At 45.9% G+C, this 23,761-nt stretch overlaps 1 protein-coding gene and 1 non-coding gene across 2 annotated transcripts; one reads left to right on the top strand and one right to left on the bottom strand.

Moving 5' to 3' along the window:
- Positions 1–851: 851 nt before the first annotated feature.
- On the bottom strand, positions 852–1,043 carry LOC136119527 (U2 spliceosomal RNA). Its single transcript, XR_010655514.1, has one exon. It is a non-coding gene; the product is annotated as a U2 spliceosomal RNA (small nuclear RNA).
- A 5,169-nt stretch (positions 1,044–6,212) lies between these two features.
- ABHD4 (abhydrolase domain containing 4, N-acyl phospholipase B) lies at positions 6,213–22,838 on the top strand. The gene is made up of 7 exons (XM_065871874.1): positions 6,213–6,274; positions 9,964–10,052; positions 11,258–11,630; positions 11,780–11,934; positions 13,686–13,797; positions 21,844–22,030; positions 22,749–22,838. The coding sequence occupies exons 1-7, from the start codon at positions 6,213–6,215 to the stop codon at positions 22,836–22,838; spliced, it is 1,068 nt and encodes a 355-aa protein (XP_065727946.1).
- Positions 22,839–23,761: the final 923 nt, after the last annotated feature.

Here is a 23,761-nt window from a genome sequence, read left to right as displayed (position 1 = left end):
TTTAAACTTTGGCCCTAGTGTGGCCCAAACACCCTTTCCTTGTATGACAGTGTGATATAACCAGAAATATACATTTGTTCTTCATCTCGGTTCCTGACACAGAACTCCTTAAACCCTCATTATTTCCTAAGTGGTAAGAGCAATAGGAACATCTTTTGTTATAATACTTGTTTTTGTCCCCAATTTCAGAAATAGCTCCAGAGCAATAAAGGTAGAAGGAATGTCTTTTGTTATTCGTAACAAACTCCTTTCAACCACGCTGGAGTTTATGTTAATGAAGTGACTTCTGGGAAGTCCCTAAGGATGGGGGCTAGATGCCAGGGGAATGATTATCACATGATTCCAAGGTTGGAACTTTCAGTTCCTCCTCAAGGTCGAGGAAGGGGAGAGGGGCTGGAGATTGAATTCAGTCACGAATGGCCAATTATATAATCAATCATGCCTATGTAATGAAGCCTCCATTAAAAAAACGCTAACCAAAAAGGGTTCCAAGAACTTATAAGTTGCTGATCACATCCAGATGCTGGGAGGGTCACACATCCCAAGAGGGAATGGAAGCTCTTTGCCTCTTCCCCAGTATCTCAACTTATGCATCTCTTCTTTAGGGCTGTTTCTTCTCTTTTCTTTTCTTTTCTATATTTATTTTTGGCTGCACTGGATCTTCATTGCTGCGCACAGGCTTTCTCTAGTTGCGGCGAGCAGGGCTACTCTTCGTTGCGGTGCGTGGGCTTCTCATTGCAGTGGCAGCACAGGGATCGAACCTGCGCCCCTGTATTGCAAGGCGGATTCTTACCCACTGGACCACCAGGGAAGTCTGGTTATTGCTTTTTAAACTTCAGTTATTATCCCCAGAGGAGCGCACCAGTCCTGGAGGTACTGCAATACCAGATCAATGCGTGAAGTGGATGGAGCAAGCTCCTACTCCAACTCCCTGCTCCAAAAAATCTGTTTAATATGTTGTTCTCAGAAAGAGAACGTATCATATATTAAACTGGTAAGAACAGATACTACACTTGATCTTAGCCAAAAGGCCGAGAAGCGATGGAACTTTAATTTTTATTAATTCAAATCTAAGTAGCCACATGTGGCTAGTAGCTGTCATATTGGAGAGAGCAACTTTAGAGCTATTGTACTCAGTTCCTTTGTTTACTCTAAGGGTCACACCATATACATAGTTCATTCAAAAGGCGATGACACCCATTTGAAACCAAAGAATGATCTATCCCTGCCAGGCCTGAACGGTCAGGTCATCAGTTCCACCTACTTCTGGAATATTTAATATGACTTACAGGCACAGGAAGGAGGTGTGGTGCTCCAAGGACAATGGTGCTTCAAGGACAAAGGGCGACCCTGACTGAAAAAGTTTCGAGGTGACACGCCCTACTGGACTCTTAATCAATCGCCCTCCCCACCATGTTGTGATGGTTACAAAATTCCTGAGCCCACCTGTTCCAAATAAGGAAAGGCATCTTCCCTGTCTCACTCCCACCCTATAGAAGGAAGGTATATGTGCCTCAACCATCAGTAAACAAAATTTTCACTTCGGACCATTCCTTTGTTTTCTGGCTATAAAAACTGATCAATAGCACGTGTTCAGACTCGACTCTCCCAGACTACCAGGAAGTCGGCCCGCTGTTCTGGCAGCGACCCTTGCCTCCAATAAATTCTATCTTCTTTACATTCTACCTGTGTCTGGAAATTCTTTTCCAACCCGCGTTCAGACCACGACAAGAGGGTTTGTTAAAATTAGTTTCCATCCATAAAGACCATATTAATACTTTAATCACACATAAAATCATATGTAAAATTGTTACCGAGCCCAAGCTCGCTCTGCTTGCTGCACGACAGCCCAATAAATCGGAGAGAGGTGTTGAGGCAAGGGATACAATACGACTTTATTCGGAAAGCCGGCAGACTGAGAAAATGGCAGACTAGTGTGTCCGAAAAACCATCTTATGGGGTTTGGATGCCAGTTCCTTTTATAGAACAGAGAGGGGGAGGAGATGAGGAAGTAAAGTAAAAAGACCATAAGACTTGCAATGTCCCCTGGAATGGCCAGCCTTGGGGAGGGGTTGTGTTAATCTCTTCTTTCTTGCAGCCACCCACAGGTGGACAGGGTCAGGATGTTTCCCTGAAAAAATGCACTTTGGTTCAGGCAGAGAGGCAGGGTTCCCTGAGGCAGGCCATTGTGTATAGACAGTATCCTTTTAGTGAACAAAAGCAACAGTAATCAAAGGTTAAAGTAGAAGAAACAGATCCAACATGTAGTCAGATTTGGCTCTTCCCTGTTACAAAATCACATATGTTGGAGGTACAAGATACACCTGCACGTAGTGTATCTTACCTTGAAGTTAAGGAGAAATAAGAACCTTACATTTCTCCTCAGAGGCCTGCCTAGAGCAGGCCTGAGAGTCTTCTCCACTCTATAATTCTAACAGATCCAGCCTAATCCTGAGATATCCCAGCTCTGGGGATGAAACCAAACAGAACCCTGCAGGACCCTGCCTGGTACAAAAGCCCATCTGTGTCTCCTGTTTCTTATTTGTAGAAAAAGGCTTTGGTCTCCTAGGCCTTACCTGAGTGCCAAAGAGCAGACTCGAGCAGTTACTAATTAGGGAGATGAAGGAACACAGAAACAAAGGCAGAGCAGTCAAGAAACAACTGTTCAATGATAAACCAGCCCAAGTTCCTCCTCAAAGGATATACATAATGATCTGACATATATCTTTGAGTTGTTCTGCAGAAACTAACATCCCCACCCAGCTGGAGGATGGTGGCTCTATGCTGAGCATAAGCACATAGACCCCAGACTGGTTGGAACCAGAAGGTTGATGATTAAAATTCCTGGAACACCACCCTGTTACCTCACCACCAACCAGTCAGAAGAAAGTCATGCCCCTTGCAACCCTAACTTCAAATGTTGCCTTTAAGAATATATATATATATGTATGTATAACTGAATCACTTTGCTGTACAGCAGAAATTAACACAGCACTGTAAATCAACTATACTTCAATAAAAAAACTTTGATTAAAAAAATTTTAATAAATAAATAACTTTTTTGAAAAAATGATAATCCTTTCCTGAAAGCCATCGGGGATTTCAGGTCTTTTGAGCACAAGCCACCTGTACTCCTGGCCGGGCCCTGCAATAACTACTATACTTTCCTTCACCACAACCCAGTGTCAGTAAATTAGCTTTGCTGTGTGGTGGTGAGCAGACACAAGTTCAGTTCAGTAACAGGAACACCTTAAGGGATCTATTAACTTTGGTTATAAAAGGCATTTTCCGTATGTTCAAGTTTCCTACTTCTCTCCAACCTCTACTGTAGAGCTGGGTTGGCACACAGAAACAAAGTACAAATGCTTCTGTGCACTGCCTTAAGAGATGAGGTCTAGAGAGATCTAATACCAGTTCCAGCCAGGTCATCCTTGCCCCAGAAAGTTCTACATCTTACAGGTTTTCAGAAAAGTGGGAGATTTTGTTGCCCTGTCTCAGAGTGATGTAGCCTGGAATTTCCTATATGGTATAGCTTCCAAAAGCCCTTGACACGGATGATCAGAGAAAAAGGCACAAACTAAAAGTTGAGAGTTAAGTTTTATTTGGGGACCTTACTGAGGACTGTAGCCTGGGAGACAGCCTCTCAGATAGCTCTGAGGAACTGCTCCGAAGAGGAGCCAGGATATACAGTTTTTGCTTAAAACAAAAACAAAAACGTAGTCGAACGTGGAAATATTACTGCTTATCACAAAAAACAGACATCTCAACTTAATTTTAGGGCTTTACTATGTGTGGGGAAGATGCAAACATCTGGGGTTCACTGAAATTATTCCTTAGCTATGCATCTTAACCATCTAGGACCAGTATCCAGAGCACAGAATGTTTCCTGTTTCTCTCCATCCTGACTTCCCCTCAGGGCGCACCATGGGGTGGGAGTGTGCAGGGGGAGACCTCACTGGCTGATGGCTTGATGGCGGGCAACATTCTTTGTTTACTGGAATGACAGGCAACATTCCCCTTCCATAACACTTAGCACATTGTTTTCTAGGTACTTGTTTATACATATACCTCCTCACTAGACTTTTCATCCATTTCTTTCTCCAGTAAGGACTGACTGTGTACTCTGTGCCACACTCTGTCCTAGGGGCTGTCAGCAAAGCTGAGAAGAAGACAAGGTCCTCCAGGAAACTTGGGCTCTAGTGGAGGGAAAATGATAATAAATGAGTCCACAAATATGCACGATAATTTAATAAAATAGAGTAATGTGATAGAGTGACTGGGCATCTCTTTTAGACCCTGTTGTCACAGCAAAGGCCTCAGAAGAGGGGAGGTTTGAGCTGAGCTCCCAAAACAAAGTTGCCAACTCTGCAAAGGGACAAATAGCGTAGGGTGGCAAAAGATAGAAAGCCTATGTTTACTACTAGAGCAGCCTGTTTCTTTACTTTTTTTTTTTTTTTTTTTTTTGACCACGCTGTGCGGCCTGCGGGATCTTAGTTTCCCGACCAGGGATTGAATCCAGGCCCTCTGTAGTGAAAGCTCAGAGTCCTAACACTGGACTGCCAGGGAATTCCCTGTGTTCCAGGGAATTCCCTGTGTTTCTTTACTTTTGATAATGGTGTTCTTAGTGCCTAACATAATGCTTGGCTTTGAATAGGTGTGTATATAATAATAATAATGGTAACTTTTTAGCATAAACAAATGTACTAAATGTTTATTTGAATTATCTTGGTTAATTCTTACAAGACAGAAGAAGAAAATTAAAGAGATGCTAAATAATTTACCCACAAGCATGCAGTAGAGAAGTGGTAAAAACCAAAACTGACCTGCACCCAGAATTCATTGAACTTCAGCATCTGAAGTGCTTCCTAAAAAATTGCAGCTTTTAGCATCAAACCAAACCAAATGAATTAGAATCTCAGCGGGTAGGGATTTGGAAACCTGAATTTTTAACAAGCCAGCCAGATGATTGTAATGCACCCTGAAGTGTAGGACCACTCTGCTTTGTTGTAAGAATGAATGAGAGACAGGTCCTCTGCTATTTGTACTACTTTGCCCCACATCTTACAAATTCCTAGACCCCTAAAGTCTATAAATGTCTATTCTCTTAAACTTCAATCCCTTGTAATGCTAATCAGATCAGCTTAACACTGTGTTACAAGAAAGAAGAAATCTCAGGATCTCCTGAGTCCTGCAGGAAGGCTAAAAAAACAAACAAGCCACCTTGACAAACCCCTACCACCAGCATTCTCCCACCCGCCATCCACTATCTCTACTCTGGTTTTAACCTAATCAAGAGGATGACCACCCCAGGGACATCAGGCCCCGTTTACCAGTTCAGGTAAGTTCTGGAGTCAGCCTTAAGATCTGACTCCTCTGCTGAGCAAGCCAATCAGGACCTCTCTCTCTCCAGCCCCCATCCCAGCTACCTAAAGCGGACCCACCTATGTAGGCTAGTCCTTCAACTGCTCCCCCTGGGGAAGGGGAGGCAGGGATACCAAACTGACGGAGACCTGGGGTTGAGCCACCCTGTCCCTGCGAACCAGGCTGGGGCCAAAGACAACCCCAGAGCAGAGGAATGCTCATCTTGGCATGTGTGGCTTAGGTTTAGAGTGGCCAGATAAAGTACAGGATGCCCATTTATGTCCTAAATATTGCATGGGACATGCTTACTCCAAAAAAGGATTTGCTGCTTATCTGCAGTTCAACTCTAACTAGGCGTCCTGGGTTTTATTTCCGAAATTTGGTAGTCTACTTGGGCCACAGGCTCTCAGACCCTTTGTAGGCGCGTTCAACGGTGGGTAGTGTCTCCACAAACATCTTGAGCATCTGATTAGAAGGAACACTAAGGGGTGGACTTGAGGGCATGGGGTGGCTATAATAGGGAAGCCCAGTGGGTGTGCGGGAGCGTGCAGGGGTAGTTAATTCACTTTTTAATTATCAGAGAGTAGAGGTTTGATGGAGCTCCTGTGAGGGACTCGGTAGTTTCAGTACTACTTATCTCCCTCACTGTCCCCAAATATGTGACCAGAACTACTGTCCTATTCTGTGACGCTCTCGGAGACATCTCATGTGCCCCAGCTGTCCCAGCCGGCTGGGTTCAGAGCCCCAGCCCGCGTCCTGGGGCCCCTCCTCCCTGTTCGCGGCGCTGGCCACGCCCCACTTTGCTATCCTACCCTTTTCTGGGTCAGCTGGTGCTGGCGTCAGGCGGAGGGATGGGCTGGCTCAGCTCGACCCGGCAGGGCTTGTTTACTATGGCTGATGATCTGGAGCAGCAGTGAGTTAATCCTGTCTCTTTCTCTATCTCTATCTCTGGGCCATGAACCTGGGACTGTCTGTGGCTGAGGAACAGTTTTAGACACCTTCCAGACTTTCCTTTTTCAGGTCGGCTTCAGGGGAGGGCTGGGAGGTTGCGTTTGGTTGCTTTCCTTTTGCCCAGAAGATGCGGCAGCAGAGCCAGGGGAGCAATGGAAGAGAACGATTTCTACAGCCCAGCGGTTCTGACTTTCCACTTTAGTGTTCGCGTTCATTCCTTGCTCCCCTCTAGTCTATGTACCCTGGGATTAGATTTAGTGGTGATGTCTCAGATTCCCCCAAAGCAAGCGTGTGGACGCGGGTGCGGGGGTAACAGCCAGGTCTGCTCGTCTGGATTTGCTCCAGGTCGGGAGGCAGGGGTGTGGGAAGAGCCTCGCTTAGCCCAGCCCAGCACGGGTAAGGCGTGGCAAGCGGAGAGCGGGCTCCACTGCGCTGGGATTGGTCTGGGTTAATAGGATTGCAAGTTTCTTTCGCTCTCGCCAACCGAGACGCTTAGTCGCTGGCAATCCTTGTTGATAGTTTTTAATCATCATAACAATATCCTTAATGCTGCGGTTTCATAATTAGAGCTTTTGGAATTTGTTAACACCGTCTCAAGGACATCAAGTTTGGGATGCCACCTGTAGGTGGTGTGACAAGCAGTTCACAGTCTGATAGGAGCAAGGAAAAGTTGCTTGGAGAATGACTCAGCTTCCAGCCAAGCGGGGGGCGGGGGCGCGGGGGGGGGGGGGGCGTGTTCACCAAAACTGGGCCTTTCCTGGATCCCGTGTTCCCCCTTGTTTCCCCCTTTTCAGAGCTGTTTGCAAAACTAATTAAGGTTATGACAATAATAGCTTCCTGGACTTGAAGGAACTGCCCAGGAGAGTGGTGTTTTTCCAAAATGATGCTTCCAAGAGGAGATTTACAATAGCTACGATGACTTTGAGAAATCGAATATTAGAGCTGGTAGAGATTCAGGTAGATCAGTTCCTTTTTACAAATGAAGAATCCAGTGCCCAAAGAAGTTAGGAGAACTCAAGATCACAGAGGTCTAGAACAGTCTTCTCACCCAGCACAGAACCCCTTCTGCCTCACCCACCATCAGGATAAAGGCACCCTAAAGGGAAGAGACAACCCCAGCCAGGCTAAGTTCATGGCTAAGTGGCTGCTTTGCTTCTTGCCTGAATTCCCCAGCTCAGTCCTCATCTCCCCAGTGGTATGGAGCAGACAGTGTGCCAGGGACTATTTCCAGTGCTTTACCAGTAGCATTTTTGGTGAAGAAGAGAGGAAAAGCTCTCCCTGAAGAGTATCTCTGCAGAGCAGCCCTTGATGCTGTTCCTTGGAACAACATTTCTCCTGAGTGCTGCTTTGGGCAGATATAAGGCAACGTGGGGTCCAGATGACATGCCCTGACTTGTCACAGTCTCTGTGGGGTGGAGAGAAGGTTTGTCTCTTAAGACTGGCAACATTCTGTGGTCTTGGTGCCCGTGCTTCAAGCCTATAAGGAATTCCAGTGGAATATTCAAAGGGTTCTGAGTCTTCGCAGGACTGCATTGATTGAGCGTGACAGCTCTCATCTGGCTAAAGCCATTGATGGACCAGTTTCAGCTGCAACCTCAGTATTTCTTTCAAACCTCAGTCACTGAGATTTGCTACTTGCAAAACACTGGGAATACAGATAGCTTATGATTTAGCTGGGGAAAAGAACATTTATTGGGACTTTATCTTGTGCTAGTGTGATGTCTCTGTGCATTCATTCGTTTGATCTTTATAACAACCCTATGAGGTAGATACTATTATTACCTCCCTTTAAAGATGAGGAAACTGACAGAGAAGGCTAAATAATGTGTCCAAAGACACATTGCTTGTGAGTGGCAATGCCAGGATTAGAACTTCAGCCTTAGGTCACACCTCCTTTCAGAAAACAGACAAGTGTGAAACTGTGCTTGTATAATGTGAGTATTCGTGTGTGGCCTTGAAAAAATAAGGCGAAACCTGGATTTGAGATCCAGGTTCTAGTTCTGCTTCTTTTTCTAACTAGCTGTATAACCTCTTCGGGCATCACTTTGCTCATCTGTAAAATAAAGAGTCTGGACTAGATTTCTAAGGAACTATTCTAATCTAAAATTCTGCACTTCAAATGATGTAGCAAGATGCCCAATGTGTGCCATGGGGGGGTTGGTAATAGTTCCCTCGCTCCCCCGCAGAATGCCCCTGATTGACTGTTCTGATGTTTACAGGCCCTTTCTGTAACTGGTGGTGTGGATCCTGAAATCCACTTCATCCAGACAGAGTTCAAGAAAAGAGAAATATCATATGGGATGGAAAAGGAATAATAAAAGCTCATTCATTGAGCATCTGTTTTGTCCCAGGCACCTTATGAGGTCCCTTCCATATCTAGATGCTCAAAGACAGGTTATTTAACAGGCCAACACCAGTCTGCTTGTAAATGATATTATTGTGACTTAGATCCAGGGTGTTTTTTTTTTTAAAAAGCATTTTTTGGGGGGTTTGTTTGTTTGTTTGTTTTTGGCTGCATTGGGTCTTCGTTGCTGCATGTGGGCTTTCTCTAGTTGCGGCGAGCAGGGCCTACTCTTCGTTGCAGTGTGCGGGCTTCTCATTGCAGTGGCTTCTCTTGTTGCAGAGCACGGGGCTCTTCAGTAGTTGTGGCACGTGGGCTCAATAGTTGTGGCTCGCGGGCTTTAGAGTGCAGGCCCAGTAGTTGTGGTACACTGGCTTAGTTGCTCCCCGGCATGTGGGATCTTCCTGGACCAGGGCTCAATCCCATGTCCCCTGCATTGGCAGGCGGATTCTAAACTACTGTACCACCAGGGAAGTCCCTAGATCCAGGGTTTTTAAAAATTATTCCACAACTGCTACTTTCAACCTCTACCCTGCAATGACTTAAATTTCCCTGGGTATAAAGTAGAAAGCAAGATAGGTTATCTTATCTGTTTTACTGCATGCCACTGGAGGTGATGACATGTGTGAGCTTTCTACTCATTTTATAAACTGGAAACAAGACCAAGGGCAACCTTTGTCCTGTCAGGGAATCACAGCAGGACTTGAACCCAGGTCTCCCTCATCCTACTCCCTGCCTCTCCCATCATGTCATTCAAGTCTGGACTGATTGATTGCCTGAGAGCCCAACTGGGCACTGACACAGTGCTCTGTACTTCCAGAGGCTTGGAAGAGGGCACACACAAACACTGGTGCCCTGCCAGGAGGGCAGGTGGCATGGGAATTTTCCCTACTCTAAGGGAACATACAGTCCTAGGGATGGCAAAGGAGAACTGAAACATTAGTTAAAAGTTGGCTTTTTTCCCCTTGTAACCTCCTTGAACATTATAATAACCAGTAACAAAGTGGAGTTGTAAAGCTCCAATGAGATAAAAAAATGTGAAAGGGCTTTGTAAACTGTGAAGTGTTGTGCACATGGTATTCTGAGTATCTGTTGAAACAAAGGGCATGTTGTTGTTAATAACCATTTACCAGAGAAGAGTAACAGGCTATCAGGCAGCCATGGAATTGCTGACTGCCATAGGGGCAGGTTTCCTGAGCCTGGAAACATCCTGCACACTGATAACTCTTTTGTAACTAACTGCCGGCAAGCCTGAGAGCATCAGTGTTTCCAGCTTTGCCAGTGAGTGTCTCTGTGTCTCCCTGTCCCAGGCCTCAAGGCTGGCTGAGCAGCTGGCTGCCCGCTTGGCGCCCCACTTCCATGTCTCAGCTGAAGAATGTGGAAGCCAGGATCCTCCAGTGTAAGTAGAAGGGACACTCGTCCCACCTCCCTCGGGAGGCCCAGGATACAGAATTTTCCCGGAGCCTGGCACACTGAGCCCACTGATTCCTGATTGACAATGCTTGGGGTGGGAGGAAGGGATGTCTGTGACTGGAGGGAAAAGATTTGCCCAGAGGACACACATTCCATGATAGTGGTTCCTTGACATCTCCCTCCCTGTCCATCATGCTGGTTTCTGTCACATCCCACAACTTCACCTCAAACCCTGTACCAGCTATTAACATACAACATGTACAAATGTACACATTCTCTCCTTTACTTCTTCCTTCTCCTATTCTTTTCTTTTGCCATCTCTCCCTTTCTCATCAAACACACAAGCACTTCTTAGATTTACCATCTTCCTACCCAAGGACCAGCAGTCCTGTATTCTCTAATATTACTATTCCTTGTGTTCTGACCAACTAGCGCCCCCCACCCCACCCCACCATCCAGTTACCAGAGTGGTTAGGGATTCCCACAGACCAGCTCTAGTGGGCAGTGTTCTGTGGGGGTTAAGGCATCCCAGGGACATCAGCAGCCACCGACTCAAACAAGATCCTTGGGCCACATCTCCCCATATTCCTCATATGATCTTCCCCGCTCTATAGCCACTGCCCCAGCCATGGCTACCCTCTCTCTTATGGGCTAAGTACAACCACAGAACAGCCACAGTTTTCAAGCCTTTCAAGCTGTCTGGGATCCAGGTGACTCCCACGCCCCCCCACCCCCACCCTGGCAGCTCTGTCATGTGACTGCCTTCACACCAGCAGTGCAAGCATTGCCCACCTTGGTCTGTCCCTAAGAGGGACCTGGCTCAACCCTTCCAGATACCCTCAGTGAGGACACTACTGTCCATGGGTCAAGCCCCAAGCACATACAGGTACAAGAGTGATCGATGCTGAAGCTCTGTGGGGTCAGTGGGGTCACTGCCACCATGGACCCAAAGGGACCCAAACAGCCTCAAGGAATAAGATGGCCTCTCTTAATACCTACAGACTAGACGGTCTACAAATTGTACTTGGAGTTGAACTCTTAGGATGTATGGTCAGAGAGTTGTGAAAGGAAAAGCAAGGGAGGTCAGGAAGGGTTTGGGGATGAGAGAGAACTGAATAGTGGGAGTCCAAGCAAAAGGATGATGCTGTCAGCACACAGTCTTATTGCTCTGCCCTGGACCCCTCTCCCCAGGCCTCCAGAACAAGTTCCTGGCCCGATATGTGTCCCTCCCAAACCAGAACAAGATCTGGACGGTGACAGTGAGCCCTGAGCTCAGGGACCGCACCCCCCTGGTGATGGTGCATGGCTTTGGGGGCGGCGTGGGCCTCTGGATCCTCAACATGGATTCACTGAGCGCCCGCCGCACTCTGCACACCTTCGATCTGCTCGGCTTCGGGCGAAGCTCTAGGCCAACGTTCCCGAGGGACCCAGAGGGGGCCGAGGACGAGTTTGTGACCTCTATAGAGACGTGGCGGGAGACCATGGGGATCCCCAGTATGATCCTCCTGGGGCACAGTCTGGGAGGATTCCTGGCCACTTCCTACTCAATCAAGTACCCTGACAGGTAAGGGGGAGCCACCCATCTCCATCACAACTCCTCGCCCTGCTGGGAAACTTCCGGTATTTGTTTCCAATAGTTCTCTTCCTGGGTGATTTAAGGGCTGTGATACCTTCAAGCAAAGACAACTTGACTCCTCCTTTTTCCTCCTTTAGAGTTAAACACCTCATCCTGGTGGACCCATGGGGCTTTCCCCTCCGACCAACTGACCCCAGTCAGATCCGTGCACCCCCAACCTGGGTCAAGGCTGTGGCCTCTGTCCTAGGGCGTTCCAATCCACTGGCTGTTCTTCGAGTAGCTGGGCCCTGGGGTGAGTAGCCTATAGATGGAAAACTATCTCCTCAAACCACGGCTCTCCCATTCTAGAAACCCCACTGCACCTGGACTCTCACCATCCCCTCTTGTTCATGAAAAGTGGGAATAGGCCTAACATTGTTATTTAAAGCTGTTAATCTGGACCAGATGTCTTTGTCTGCAGCTTCAGAAGGTTCTTTTTTTCCTTCAGCTGCATGGAAAAAGCTTTTCCATGCAAGAGACAGATGGAGCAGAACTGCTACTCTGTGCCCCAGAGAGAGAGGAAGGGGCTGTGAGGTGACTCTTCCTCTGCTGAGTTTCTGTGCTACATGTTTATGGCAGCTTGTTGGTGTTTCAGCGTGGTCACCACTGCTGGATCCCATCCCTGCAGCTCACCCAGCACCTGTTGCCAGGAGAGGTCAGAACCAGAGCCTCCAGCCTAGCCCACAGTGGCAGGCAAGCTCCTGCCCCAGTCAGATACCACATCTTCACCACTTAGTAGCTGTCAGCAAATCCTGTGAGTGAAGGGAGGGAAGGAGGGGGGAGCCAGCCAGAGTGAGTGGGATCAATATGGCCCAGCCTTCTGACCTCACACTGCTAGCACCCTCCCTATCTGGGGAGCCTTTTACTCTGATAAAGTGAAAAGCAGATTCCCTTTACGGAAAAGATTGGTGGCCATCTATTTTGCACTGATGGCTTATATATACACAGTAATGTTCAATAGCCAATTATTACGAATTAATTGCTAATGGCTGAATAAGAGTTGTCTCTCTAGGCCCTTCAAGAGAAACAGAATGGCTCTGGATAAAAGAGAAAAATGAGCACTTGAGCAGAAGGTAGGAGTTTGGGGAGAAAGGAAGGAAAGCAAGAGACACAGGTGCCAAAGGATACTAAATGCGCAGAGGGCTGACCTTAGGGCACCCAGCACTGTGCACTCCAGCAGACCTTCTATAATCCTTTTACAGGGAGAAGCCCTGCTCTAACCACTCTCCCCATTTCTGGACTTGCCTCTGGCCAGGTCCATGCATGGGCATCAGAGCTGTTATGGTTGGGGAGGTTGGCGGGCAGCCATGCAGGAGGACCAGGGCCCAGGGGATCCCGGCTTTGCTTCCCTCTCACCCCTTGCTTCTCACACAGAGACAGCAGACCAGAAGAGAGAGGCCAGAAGCTGATCATTCATTAGGCCCAATTTTTACAGTGTGTTTCAAGTGCCCTACTGCTTGTATATGTACTATTTAAAGAAAGGTGAAGGGAACAGATTGCTCTAAAACTGTGCCCCGAGTCTGAGATGCCAGCATTAGTTTTACCTCTTCACTCATATTCTATTACAGGCCTGAACGTGAGAGGGCTCTTGGGAGGTGGTCTGGTTTCATCCACTACCTTCAGAAGATTAAACGGCCATAAAGGGTCTCGGGGAGAAAGAGAACATAGCTCAGACTGTAAAAGCAAAGCATCTCAACCATGGACTCCAGTGGGGCTTGTGATCCTTGGAGAGAAAGATCTTGGGACTTCATTGAGCTGCAGATAATCTGGTTCCTCAGTGACATTAGACTGTCTAAATTCTTTGGCAACTAACTGACTCTCATTTGTAGTCACCTGGAGCTTCCCAAAAGACTTGCATGCTCTGTCTGCCACTATAACGTTAAGTGTACAAAGCAAACAAACCCTTAGGAGAAATAATGTTTGGTTAAAGTTGTTAACACATACAAAAGCAGGAGTCTTTCCTCCCTATTCAAATCGGCCTCTCCACGTTCTGTCCCCTCCCAGGGCCCAGCCTGGTACAGCGATTCCGACCAGACTTCAAACGCAAGTTTGCAGACTTCTTTGACGATGATACTATATCGGAGTATATCTACCACTGCAATGCCCAGAATCCCAGGTGAGGGCAGCTTCCAGAGTCAGCTCAGGTCGATGGGTTGGCAGCTAAAACTCGAGCTGCTGGAAAACTCCAGAACGGTCCCAGGATCATTCTGTGCTATATTTCTTCTTCCACAGAGCTCTCATTCAGTTAGGGGAACATAGGCATTAGCAGGCTTGATGGTTTCCAGAGACTTTCCCAGGGATAGGCGCAAAGGGATGGAGAAGATAATAGATTAATTAAACATGCCGCCCGTCTCTAGAGAAGGATCCTTACTCTTCCCTGGAGATAGGCAGTTAGCCTGACAGGCAAAAAGACTGGAAAACATTTGCAAAGATCTTTTTTTTTTTTAACTGAAAAAGTGATATGAACATGGTATTTTTTTTGAATTTTATTTATTTTTTTATACATCAGGTCCTTATTAGTCATCCATTTTATACACATCAGTGTATACATGTCAATCCCAATCACCCAATTCATCACCCCCCCCCCCCCCGCAGCTTTCCCCCCTTGGTGTCCATAGGTTTCTTCTCTACGTCTGTGTCTCTATTTCTGCCCTGCAAACCAGTTCATCTGCACTGTTTTTCTAGGTTCCACATATACGTGTTAATACATGATATTTGTTTTTCTCTTTCTGACTTACTTCACTCTGTATGACAGTTTCTGGATCCATCCACATCTCAACAAATGATCCAATTTCGTTCCTGTTTATGGCTGAGTAATATTCCATTGTATACATGTATCACAATTTCTTTATCCATTCGTCTGTCGATGGGCATTTAGGTTGCTTCCATGACCTGGCTATTGTAAATAGTGCTGCAATGAACAGTGGGATGCATGTGTCTTTTTGAATTGTGGTTTTCTCTCGGTATATGCCCAGTAGTGGGATTGCTGGATCATATGGTAATTCTATTTTTAGTTTTTTAAGGAACCTCCATACTGTTCTCCATAGTGGCTGTATCAGTTTACATTCCAAGTGCAAGAGGGTTCCCTTTTCTCCACACCCTTTCCAGCATTTGTTGTTTGTAGATTTTCTGATGAAGCCCATTCTAACTGGTGTGAGGTGATACCTCATTGTAGTTTTGATTTGCATTTCTCTAATAATTAGTGATGTTGAGCAGCTTTTCATGTGCTTCTTGGCCATCTGTATGTCTTCTTTGGAGAAATGTCTATCTAGGTCTTCTTCCCATTTTTGGATTGGGTTTTTTTTTAATATTGAGCACATGAGCTGTTTATATATTTTGGAGATTAATCCTTTGTCCATTGATTCATTTGCAAATATTTTCTCCCATTCTGAGGGTTGTCTTTTTGTCTCGTTTATGGTTTCCTTTGCTGTGCAAAAGCTTTGAAGTTTCATTAGGTCCCATTTGTTTATTTTTGTTTTCATTTCCATTACTCTAGGAGGTGGATCAAAAAAGATCTTGCTGTGATTTATGTCAAGGAGTGTTCTTCCTATGTTTTCCTCTAAGAGTTTTATAGTGTCCAGTCTTACATTTAGGTCTCTAATCCATTTTGAGTTTATTTTTGTGTATGGTGTTAGGGAGTGTTCTAATTTCATTCTTTTACATGTAGCTGTCCAGTTTTCCCAGCACCACTCGTTGAAGAGACTGTCTTTTCTCCATTGTATATCCTTGCCTCTTTTGTCATAGATTAGTGACCATAGGTGCGTGGGTTTACCTCTGAGCTTTCTATCTTGTTCCATTGATCTATGTTTCTGTTTTTGTGCCAGTACCATATTGTCTTCATTACTGTAGCTTTGTAGTATAGTCTGAAGTCAGGGAGTCTGATTCCTCCAGCTCCATTTTCTTCCCTCAAGACTGCTTTGGCTATTCAGAGTCTTTTGTTTCTCCATACAAATGTTAAGATTTTTTTGTTCTAGTTCATAAAAAATGCCATTGGTAATTTGATAGGGATTGCATTGAATCTGTAGATTGCTTTGGGTAGTATAGTCATTTTCACAATATTGATTCTTCCAATCCAAGAACATGGTATATATCTCTCCATCTGTTGGTATCATCTTTAATTTCTTTCATCAGTGTCTTATAGTTTTCTGCATACAGGTCTTTTGTCTCCCTAGGTTTATTCCTAGGTATTTTATTCTTTTTGTTGCAGTGGTAAATGGGAGTGTTTCCTTCTCTTTCAGATTTTTCATCATTAGTGTATAGGAACGCAAGAGATTTCTGTGCATTAATTTTGTATCCTGCAACTTTACCAAATTCAATGATTAGTTCTAGTAGTTTTCTGGTGGCACCTTTAGAATTCTCTATGTATAGTATCATGTCATCTGCAAACAGTGACTGTTTTACTTCTTCTTTTCCAGTTTGTATTCCTTTTATTTCTTTTTCTTCTCTGATTGCCATGGCTAGGACTTCCAAAACTACATTGAATAATAGCAGTGAGAGAGGACATCCTTGTCTTGTTCCTGATCTTAGAGGAAATGCTTTCAGGTTTTCACCATTGAGAATGATGTTTGCTGTGGGTTTGTCATATATGGCCTTTATTATGTTGAGGTAGGTTCCCTCTATGCCCACTTTCTGTAGTTTTTATCATAAATGGGTGTTGAATTTTGTCAAAAGCTTTTTCTGCATCTATTGAGATGATCATATGGTTTTTATTCTTCAGTTTGTTAATATGGTGTATCATATTGATTGATTTGCATATATTGAAGAATCCTTGCATTCCTGGGATAAACCCCACTTGATCATGGTGTATGTAATGTGTTGTTGGATTCTGTTTGCTAGTATTTTGTTGAGGATTTTTGCATCTATATTCATCAGTGATATTGGTCTGTAATTTTCTTTTTTTGTAGTACCTTTGTCTGGTTTTGGTATCAGGGTGATGGTGGCCTCATAGAATGAGTTTGGGAGTGTTCCTTCCTCCGCAATTTTTCGGAAGAGTTTGAGAAGGATGGGTGTTAGCTCTTCTCTAAATGTTTGATAGAATTCACCTGTGAAGCCATCTGGTCCTGGACTTTTGTTTGTTGGAAGATTTCTAATCACAGTTTCAATATCATTACTTGTGATTGGTCTGTTCATATTTTTTATTTCTTCCTGGTTCAGTCTTGAAAGGTTATACCTTTCTAAGAATTTGTCCATTTCTTCCAGGTTGTCCATTTTATTGGCATAGAGTTGCTGGTAGTAGTCTCTTAGGATGCTTTGTATTTCTGCGGTGTCTGTTGTAACTTCTTCTTTTTCATTTCTAATTTTATTGATTTGAGTTCTTTCCCTCTTTTTCTTTTTTTGTTTTGTTTGGTTTTTGTTTTTGTTTTTGTGGTATGCGGGCCTCTCACTGTTGTGGCCTCTCCCGTTGCGGAGCACAGACTCCGGACGCACAGGCCCAGCGGCCATGGCTCACAGGCGCAGCCGCTCCGCGGCATGTGGGATCCTGCTGGACCGGGGCACAAACCCGTGTCCCCTGCATTGGCAGGCAGACTCTCAACCACTGCGCCACCAGGGAAGCCCTCCCTCTTTTTCTTGATGAGTCTTGCTAATGGTTTATCCATTTTGTTTATCTTCTCAAAGAACCAGCTTTTAGTTTTATTGATCTTTGCTATTGTTTTCTTTGTTTCTATTTCATTTATTTCTGCTCTGATCTTTATGATTTCTTTCCTTCTGCTAACTTTGGGTTTTGTTTGTTCTTCTTCCTCTAGTTCCTTTAGGTGTAAGGTTAGATTGTTTATTTGAGATTTTTCTTGTTTCTTGAGGTAGGCTTGTATAGCTATAAACTTCCCTCTTAGAACTGTTTTTGCTGCATCCCATAGGTTTTGGATTGTCATGTTTTCGTTGTCATTTGTCTCTAGGTATTTTTTGACTTCCTCTCTGATTTCTTCAGTGATCTCTTGATTATTTAGTAAAATAGTGTTTAGCCTCCATGTGTTTGTGTTTTTTACATTTTTTCCCCTGTAATTCATTTCTAATCTCATAGCATTGTGGTCAGAAAAGATGCTTGATATGATTTCAATTTTCTTAAACCTACTGAGGCTTGATTTGTGACCCAAGATGTGATCTATCCTGGAGAATGTTCTGTGCGCACTTGAGAAGAAAGTGTAATCTGCTGTTTTTGGATGGAATGTCCTATAAATATCAATTAAATCTATCTGGTCTATTGTGTTGTTTAAAGCTTGTTTTTCCTTATTTATTTTCATTTTGGATGATCTGTCCATTGATGTAAGTGAGGTGATAAAGTCCCCCACTATTATTGTGTTATTGTCGATTTCCTCTTTTACAGCTGTTAACAGTTGCCTTATGTATTGAGGTGCTCCTATGTTGGGTGCATATATATTTATAATTGTTATATCTTCTTCTTGGATTGATCCCTTGATCATTATGTAGTGTCCTTCCTTGTCTCTTGTAGCATTCTTTATTTTAAAGTCCATTTTATCTGATATGAGTATTGCTATTCCAGCTTTCTTTTGATTTCTGTTTTCATGGAATATCTTTTTCCATCCCCCTCACTTTCAGTCTGTGTGTGTCCCTAGGTCTGAAGTGGGTCTCTTGTAGACAGCATATGTATGGGTCTTGTTTTTTTTTTTTTTTTTGCGGTACACGGGCCTCTCACTGTTGTGGCCTCTCCCGTTGCGGAGCACAGGCTCCGGACGCGCAGGCTCAGCGGCCATGGCTCACGGGCCCAGCCGCTCCGCGGCATGTGGGATCCTCCCGGACCGGGGCACGAACCCACGTCCCTTGCATCGGCAGGCGGACCCTCAACCACTGCGCCACCAGGGAAGCCCTGGGTCTTGTTTTTGTATCCATTCAGCAAGCCTGTGTCTTTTGGTTGGAGCATTTAATTCATTCATGTTTAAGGTAATTATCGATATGTATGTTCCTATGACCATTTTCTTAGTTGTTTTGCATTTGTTTTTGTAGGTCCTTTTCTTCTCTTGTGTTTCCCACTTAGAGAAGTTCCTTTAGCATTTGTTGTAGAGCTGGTTTGGTGGTGCTGAATTCTCTTAGCTTTTGCTTGCCTGTAAAGCTTTCGATTTCTCTGTTGAATCTGAATGAGATCCTTGCCGGGTAGAGTAATCTTGGTTGTAGGTTCTTCCCTTTCATCACTTTAAGTATATCATGCCACTCTCTTCTGGCTTGTAGAGTTTCTGCTGAGAAATCAGCTGTTAACCTTATGGGAGTTCCCTTGTATGTTATTTGTCATTTTTCCCTTGCTGTTTTCAATAATTTTTCTTTGTCTTTAATTTTTGCCAATTTGATTACTATGTGTCTTGGCGTGTTTCTCCTTGGGTGTATCCTGTATGGGACTCTCTGTACTTCCTGGACCTGGGTGGCTATTTCCTTTCCCATGTTAGGGAAGTTTTCAACTATAAACTCTGCAGATATTTTCTCTGGTCCTTCCTCTCTCTCTTCTCCTTCTGGGACCCCTATAATGCGAATGTTGTTGCATTTAATGTTGTCCCAGAGGTCTCTTAGGCTGTCTTCATTTCTTTTCATTCTTTTTTCTTTATTCTGTTCCGCCGCAGTGAATTCCACCATTCTGTCTTCCAGGTCACTTATCCGTTCTTCTGCCTCAGTTATTCTGCTATTGATTCCTTCTAGTGTAGTTTTCAGTTATTGTATTGTTCATCTCTGTTTGTTTGCTCTTTAATTCTTCTAAGTCTTTGTTAAACATTTCTTGCATTGTCTCCATCTTTGCCTCCATTCTTTTTCTGAGGTCCTGGATCATCTTCACTATCATTATTCTGAATTCTTTTTCTGGAAGGTTACCTATCTCCACTTCATTTAGTTGTTTTTCTGGGGTTGTATCTTGTTCCTTCATCTGGTACATAGCCCTCTGACTTTTCATCTTGTCTATCTTTCTGTGAATGTGGTTTTTGTTCCACAGGCTGCAGGATTGTAGTTCTTCTTCCTTCTCTGAACATGGTATTTTTATAAAGAAAAAAAAAAAAAGAAAGAAAGTCTTCTCCTGTCCCAGACCTGTAATTCCTGAATCTTCTTGTTAGTTTAGGTCTGAGATATCATGTGACATTGCTTCAGGGAACCTCCTTACGTATCTTCCTTTGCACACATGTGACTATCTCTAGACTACATTCCTACAAATAGAACTGCTGATGGATAGATTATGCATTTAAAAATTTAATTATGTATACCTTGAAATACTTACTGTTGGGATAGGAATGCCTTCCCTATCTTTGGGGGATTTGGGGATGTCCGCAGAATCTCTAGAAGTTTATATCTATGACAACTCAGACATAGGCCCCAGAAGCCTGCTGATCTACAGTCTTGACAAGTGCCATCCAGGGCAGAGTCAGGGAGGTAGTCTTCCCCTCAGGCAGTGCCAGGTGAGTGGCTGATACCATGAGGCACCACCTCTGTGGGGGCCTCACCCTACACTACTGGGAGGCATCTCAGGGGAGCCAAGGTCATTGGGAGCAGCAGCACTGCCATGCCTCATTTCAGGACTGTTCAGCCGAAAGCTGTAAAGCAACTGGGGTTTTGCATTCCAGCAGTGCTGTCTGGGCATTAGCGTCAAACCCAGACAGCTTTCAGGCAGCGTGGGAACTGTTCATCCAACATTCCTCAGGAGCCCAGCTGATTGAAGGGCCCTGCTTAAGCAGCAGTATAGAAACTCAGCTCAACAGTCAAATCAGGAAGCCCACTGCTTCCTGCTCTCGACTCCTCTCAGCCCCCACTGGGCTCAATGCCAGTCTCATACCCTCTGAGACCCTGCAGGCCCACCCCTAGCCCTTTCCTCAGAGCATTCCCCAGTCCCAGAACTAGTTCCGTATAATGAATGGCCTCCCAATCTAAGCCACAGAGTACATAATCACACACCTCATTCAGGTCCTAGAAGAAGCAGAGATGACATTGGTGATAACCAGCCCCTTCCCCCAAACACCTTCACTCAATTTTATAAGCCCCCGAGTCTTTCTGAGTTGTAACCCTCATGAGCTCATGGTAACTCTTACCATTCCCTTGGAAAACATACGATTTGGCCAAAGAAGAATATTTGGGGGATGGGGTACCTACTTTGCTTCACCTAAATTTAGGGGCTTTGTACATATTTTCATTTTCTTCACAATGACCTAATAAAGTGGGTATAACTCCTCCCAGCTTGTAAATGAGAAAATTAAGGTGTATTCTTGTTTCCATGACTTGCTTAGAAACTACAGCCAGGATTTGAACTCATGTCTCTCTGACTCCAGAGTCCATGATTTTTCCACTATGCAGCACTGCCTTAAGGAGGAACCCTGTTTCTGGTGGCCTGTGCAGAACCCAGGCTCTCTTTCATCTCAGGGGTGCAAAGGAGACTGGGGATATAATTCCCAAACAGGCTGAGCCTGCTGGGCGGCGGTGTCCCCAACCTCTCCTGCTTCCCAGGAGAGCAACCTGGACAGCTGGCTTCTGCCCCAGCCTTGCGGACCCCTCGTGACACAGCCTCGGTTAGCTCTCCCTAAGGAAATGGCCAGGGAGCAAAGGAGATTAGATTGGCCGTCATTGCTTCTCAAGTCGCACAAACTGCTGCTCCCCCCAGGTCCTCACAAGACTGACGTTTCATTCCATTCTCTTCAGCAAGCCCTTTGTGCTTCTGTAGTACTTGCTCATCAGAGCCCACCCCAAGTGAACCCCCGACCCTCTCCTTCAACCCCAGGAAGCCAAGTCCCTAGTCTGTGTTCTCCTAGAACTCCGCCACCCTTTCATAATTCTTGGGAAATTTGAAGTTAAGTTAATCATATAATTCATTATTTATGCCTAAAGTATGAAGATAATGTGAGCTCCAGGAGGGCAGGCACTGCGTCTGTCTTGTTCATATGTCCCCACCCTCAGCTCCGGGATGCCACATAAATATTTGTTGAATAAACAGTAACCTATTAGGCTCTTGGATAATTCTCAGTGCCATGGAGTTTTCACAAGTGTGTCCCTCCTAACTCATCTGTGATAGGAGCCTCTGGAGATTCAGTCCTGTCTCCTAATCTTCCTAATATTTAATGAGCCCAGTGCTGGGCTCTGAGAGGACCACAAAGAATGACAAAGATACTTCCCCAGCCTCTGAGATCAACAAACTGACATTTTAGGCTGTGGCATTTATTCATTGCCTCACCCTGTTTTGCTTCTTCAGCGGGGAGACGGCATTCAAAACCATGATGGAGTCCTTCGGCTGGGCCCGGCGACCCATGTTAGAGCGAATTCACTTGATTCAAAAAGAAATGCCCATCACCATGATCTACGGGGCCAACACCTGGATAGACACCAGCACGGGAAAAAAGGTGAAGCTGCAGCGGCCGGATTCCTACGTCCGAGACATGGTATGTTGGCCACTGGAGGAGCAGGATTGAGGTGGAAACACTGCAACATCCCAGCACGTGTTGACTGACCCAGAGTAGCTGAGTCAGGGTAGCGAAGGGTGATGGGAGAGTCGGGGGGGAAAGAGGAGTGGACAGGTTGAGCTATGGCAGTGGATTTGAAAGGGTTGGCTCTCTGTAAAATCATAATTAGGGGCTTCTCACTTCTGTGTAGCTCGGTTCAGCTGAAAGGCAGATTCTTGTCCAGTAGTCAGGCACAGGCACCACGCTGTCCCTCCACCCCCTGTAATTCCCACCCCAAACCAGAGCTGGGAACTGTAGAGGCTGCCATGAAGCCTTCCCACCACACTCCTCCATCCCCCCCCCGCCCTCATTTGCTAATGAGTATGCCTAATTAGGCTGGTGCCTGATGGGCCCTGCTTTAGTGGACATGTGGATGACATGAGCAGGTCGCTGACATGAGCAGGTCGCTGGAGGGGCTGGTATGGAAGGAAAGATAAAATCAGGCGCCATAGGAGAAGTAAGGATGGGATATTGGGATTCACTGACTCCCACAGGGAAGTGCCAAGATCTGGGGAGAAAGGTGGACTGTTGTCTTAGATAAAATAAGTGCTCATGGGCGACGGGCAAGCAGGCTTAAGGGAAAAAGAAATGGTGCAATAGCTTTCCAGTGCCTTGAATAAAGGGCTGTCCCGCCCCTGGTGGGGTCTTCCATCCACAGGAGATCGAGGGCGCCTCACACCACGTGTACGCGGACCAGCCACACATCTTCAACGCAGTGGTGGAGGAGATCTGCGACTCGGTTGATTGAGCTGCTCTCCCTAGAGGGCGAGGAGAAAGCCAGAGATTCACTCTCACCCCCTGTCCCCTTACTCACCCCTCTGTCCCTTCCTGACCAACTAACATGTGCCAGCCAGGCAGAGTCTCGGGCTGTCCGCAGGGCAGGACCACAGAAGGACAGCACTCCTCTCTACGCTAAGGGCTAGAGGCAAAAGCCACAAGTGGCCTTGAGCTCCCCACCCCAGGGAAGAGCATAAAGGCTTGCAGAGTGCCACCCCGTTCTCTCCATGCCGAGTGTTACCCAGGTGTGGTTATGAAGGGTCACACCAAGCTGCGTCCCCCCTGTGCCAAAGGGAGGGCGGCCGCCTCCCCTGGGCGAAGGAGAGGCTCTCAGTGGCCCTTCCTGGCTCTGGAGTGTGTGTGGGGTAGGTTTCGTGCAGGAACATCTTCCTCCCCCGTCACCCCCGGCCCCCCGGCCCATGCAAGTTCTGTCCGGAGTCTGGTTGGGACTGGTTCCCACTTAAGTACCAAGAGCAGGTCCTGCAGCTCCCGTGACCTGAGAGGTCATATCCAAAGCCCTCATTAACAGAGGAGGCCCAGGGCAGGGCAGGGCATGGCTGGTCCATGGTGAGACAGCTCTGTTCCAGGAGAGCTAGGGTTGGCACCCGGGTCTGCTGAGAGCCAGTGCCCACAGCAGACTCTGTTTGCTAAGGTTTGAGGCAAGCACCGTTGCCATGGGGCTAGTCCTGGCTGAGGATAAGCCCAACCCAGCCCTGCGTTCCAGCCTCATTGTACGGGGGTGCTGTTTGCCTGCCCTGTGTCTCAGCCCCAGCTGCCTAAGCTGGGAACATTCAAGTGCTTCCTTTCTGCCCCCTCTTCCTCCCGCTGGGAGGCCTCTGGGCCTCCCTCTGTGCCTTGGGCCCTGAAGCCCCACCCATAGTGTTGAGAAAGGTG

This window comes from Phocoena phocoena, chromosome 2 (genome assembly GCF_963924675.1).
Source record: "Phocoena phocoena chromosome 2, mPhoPho1.1, whole genome shotgun sequence".
Taxonomy (NCBI): domain Eukaryota; kingdom Metazoa; phylum Chordata; class Mammalia; order Artiodactyla; family Phocoenidae; genus Phocoena; species Phocoena phocoena.
Note: the sequence above shows the minus strand (reverse complement) of the source record. Positions and strands in the feature narration are given on the sequence as shown.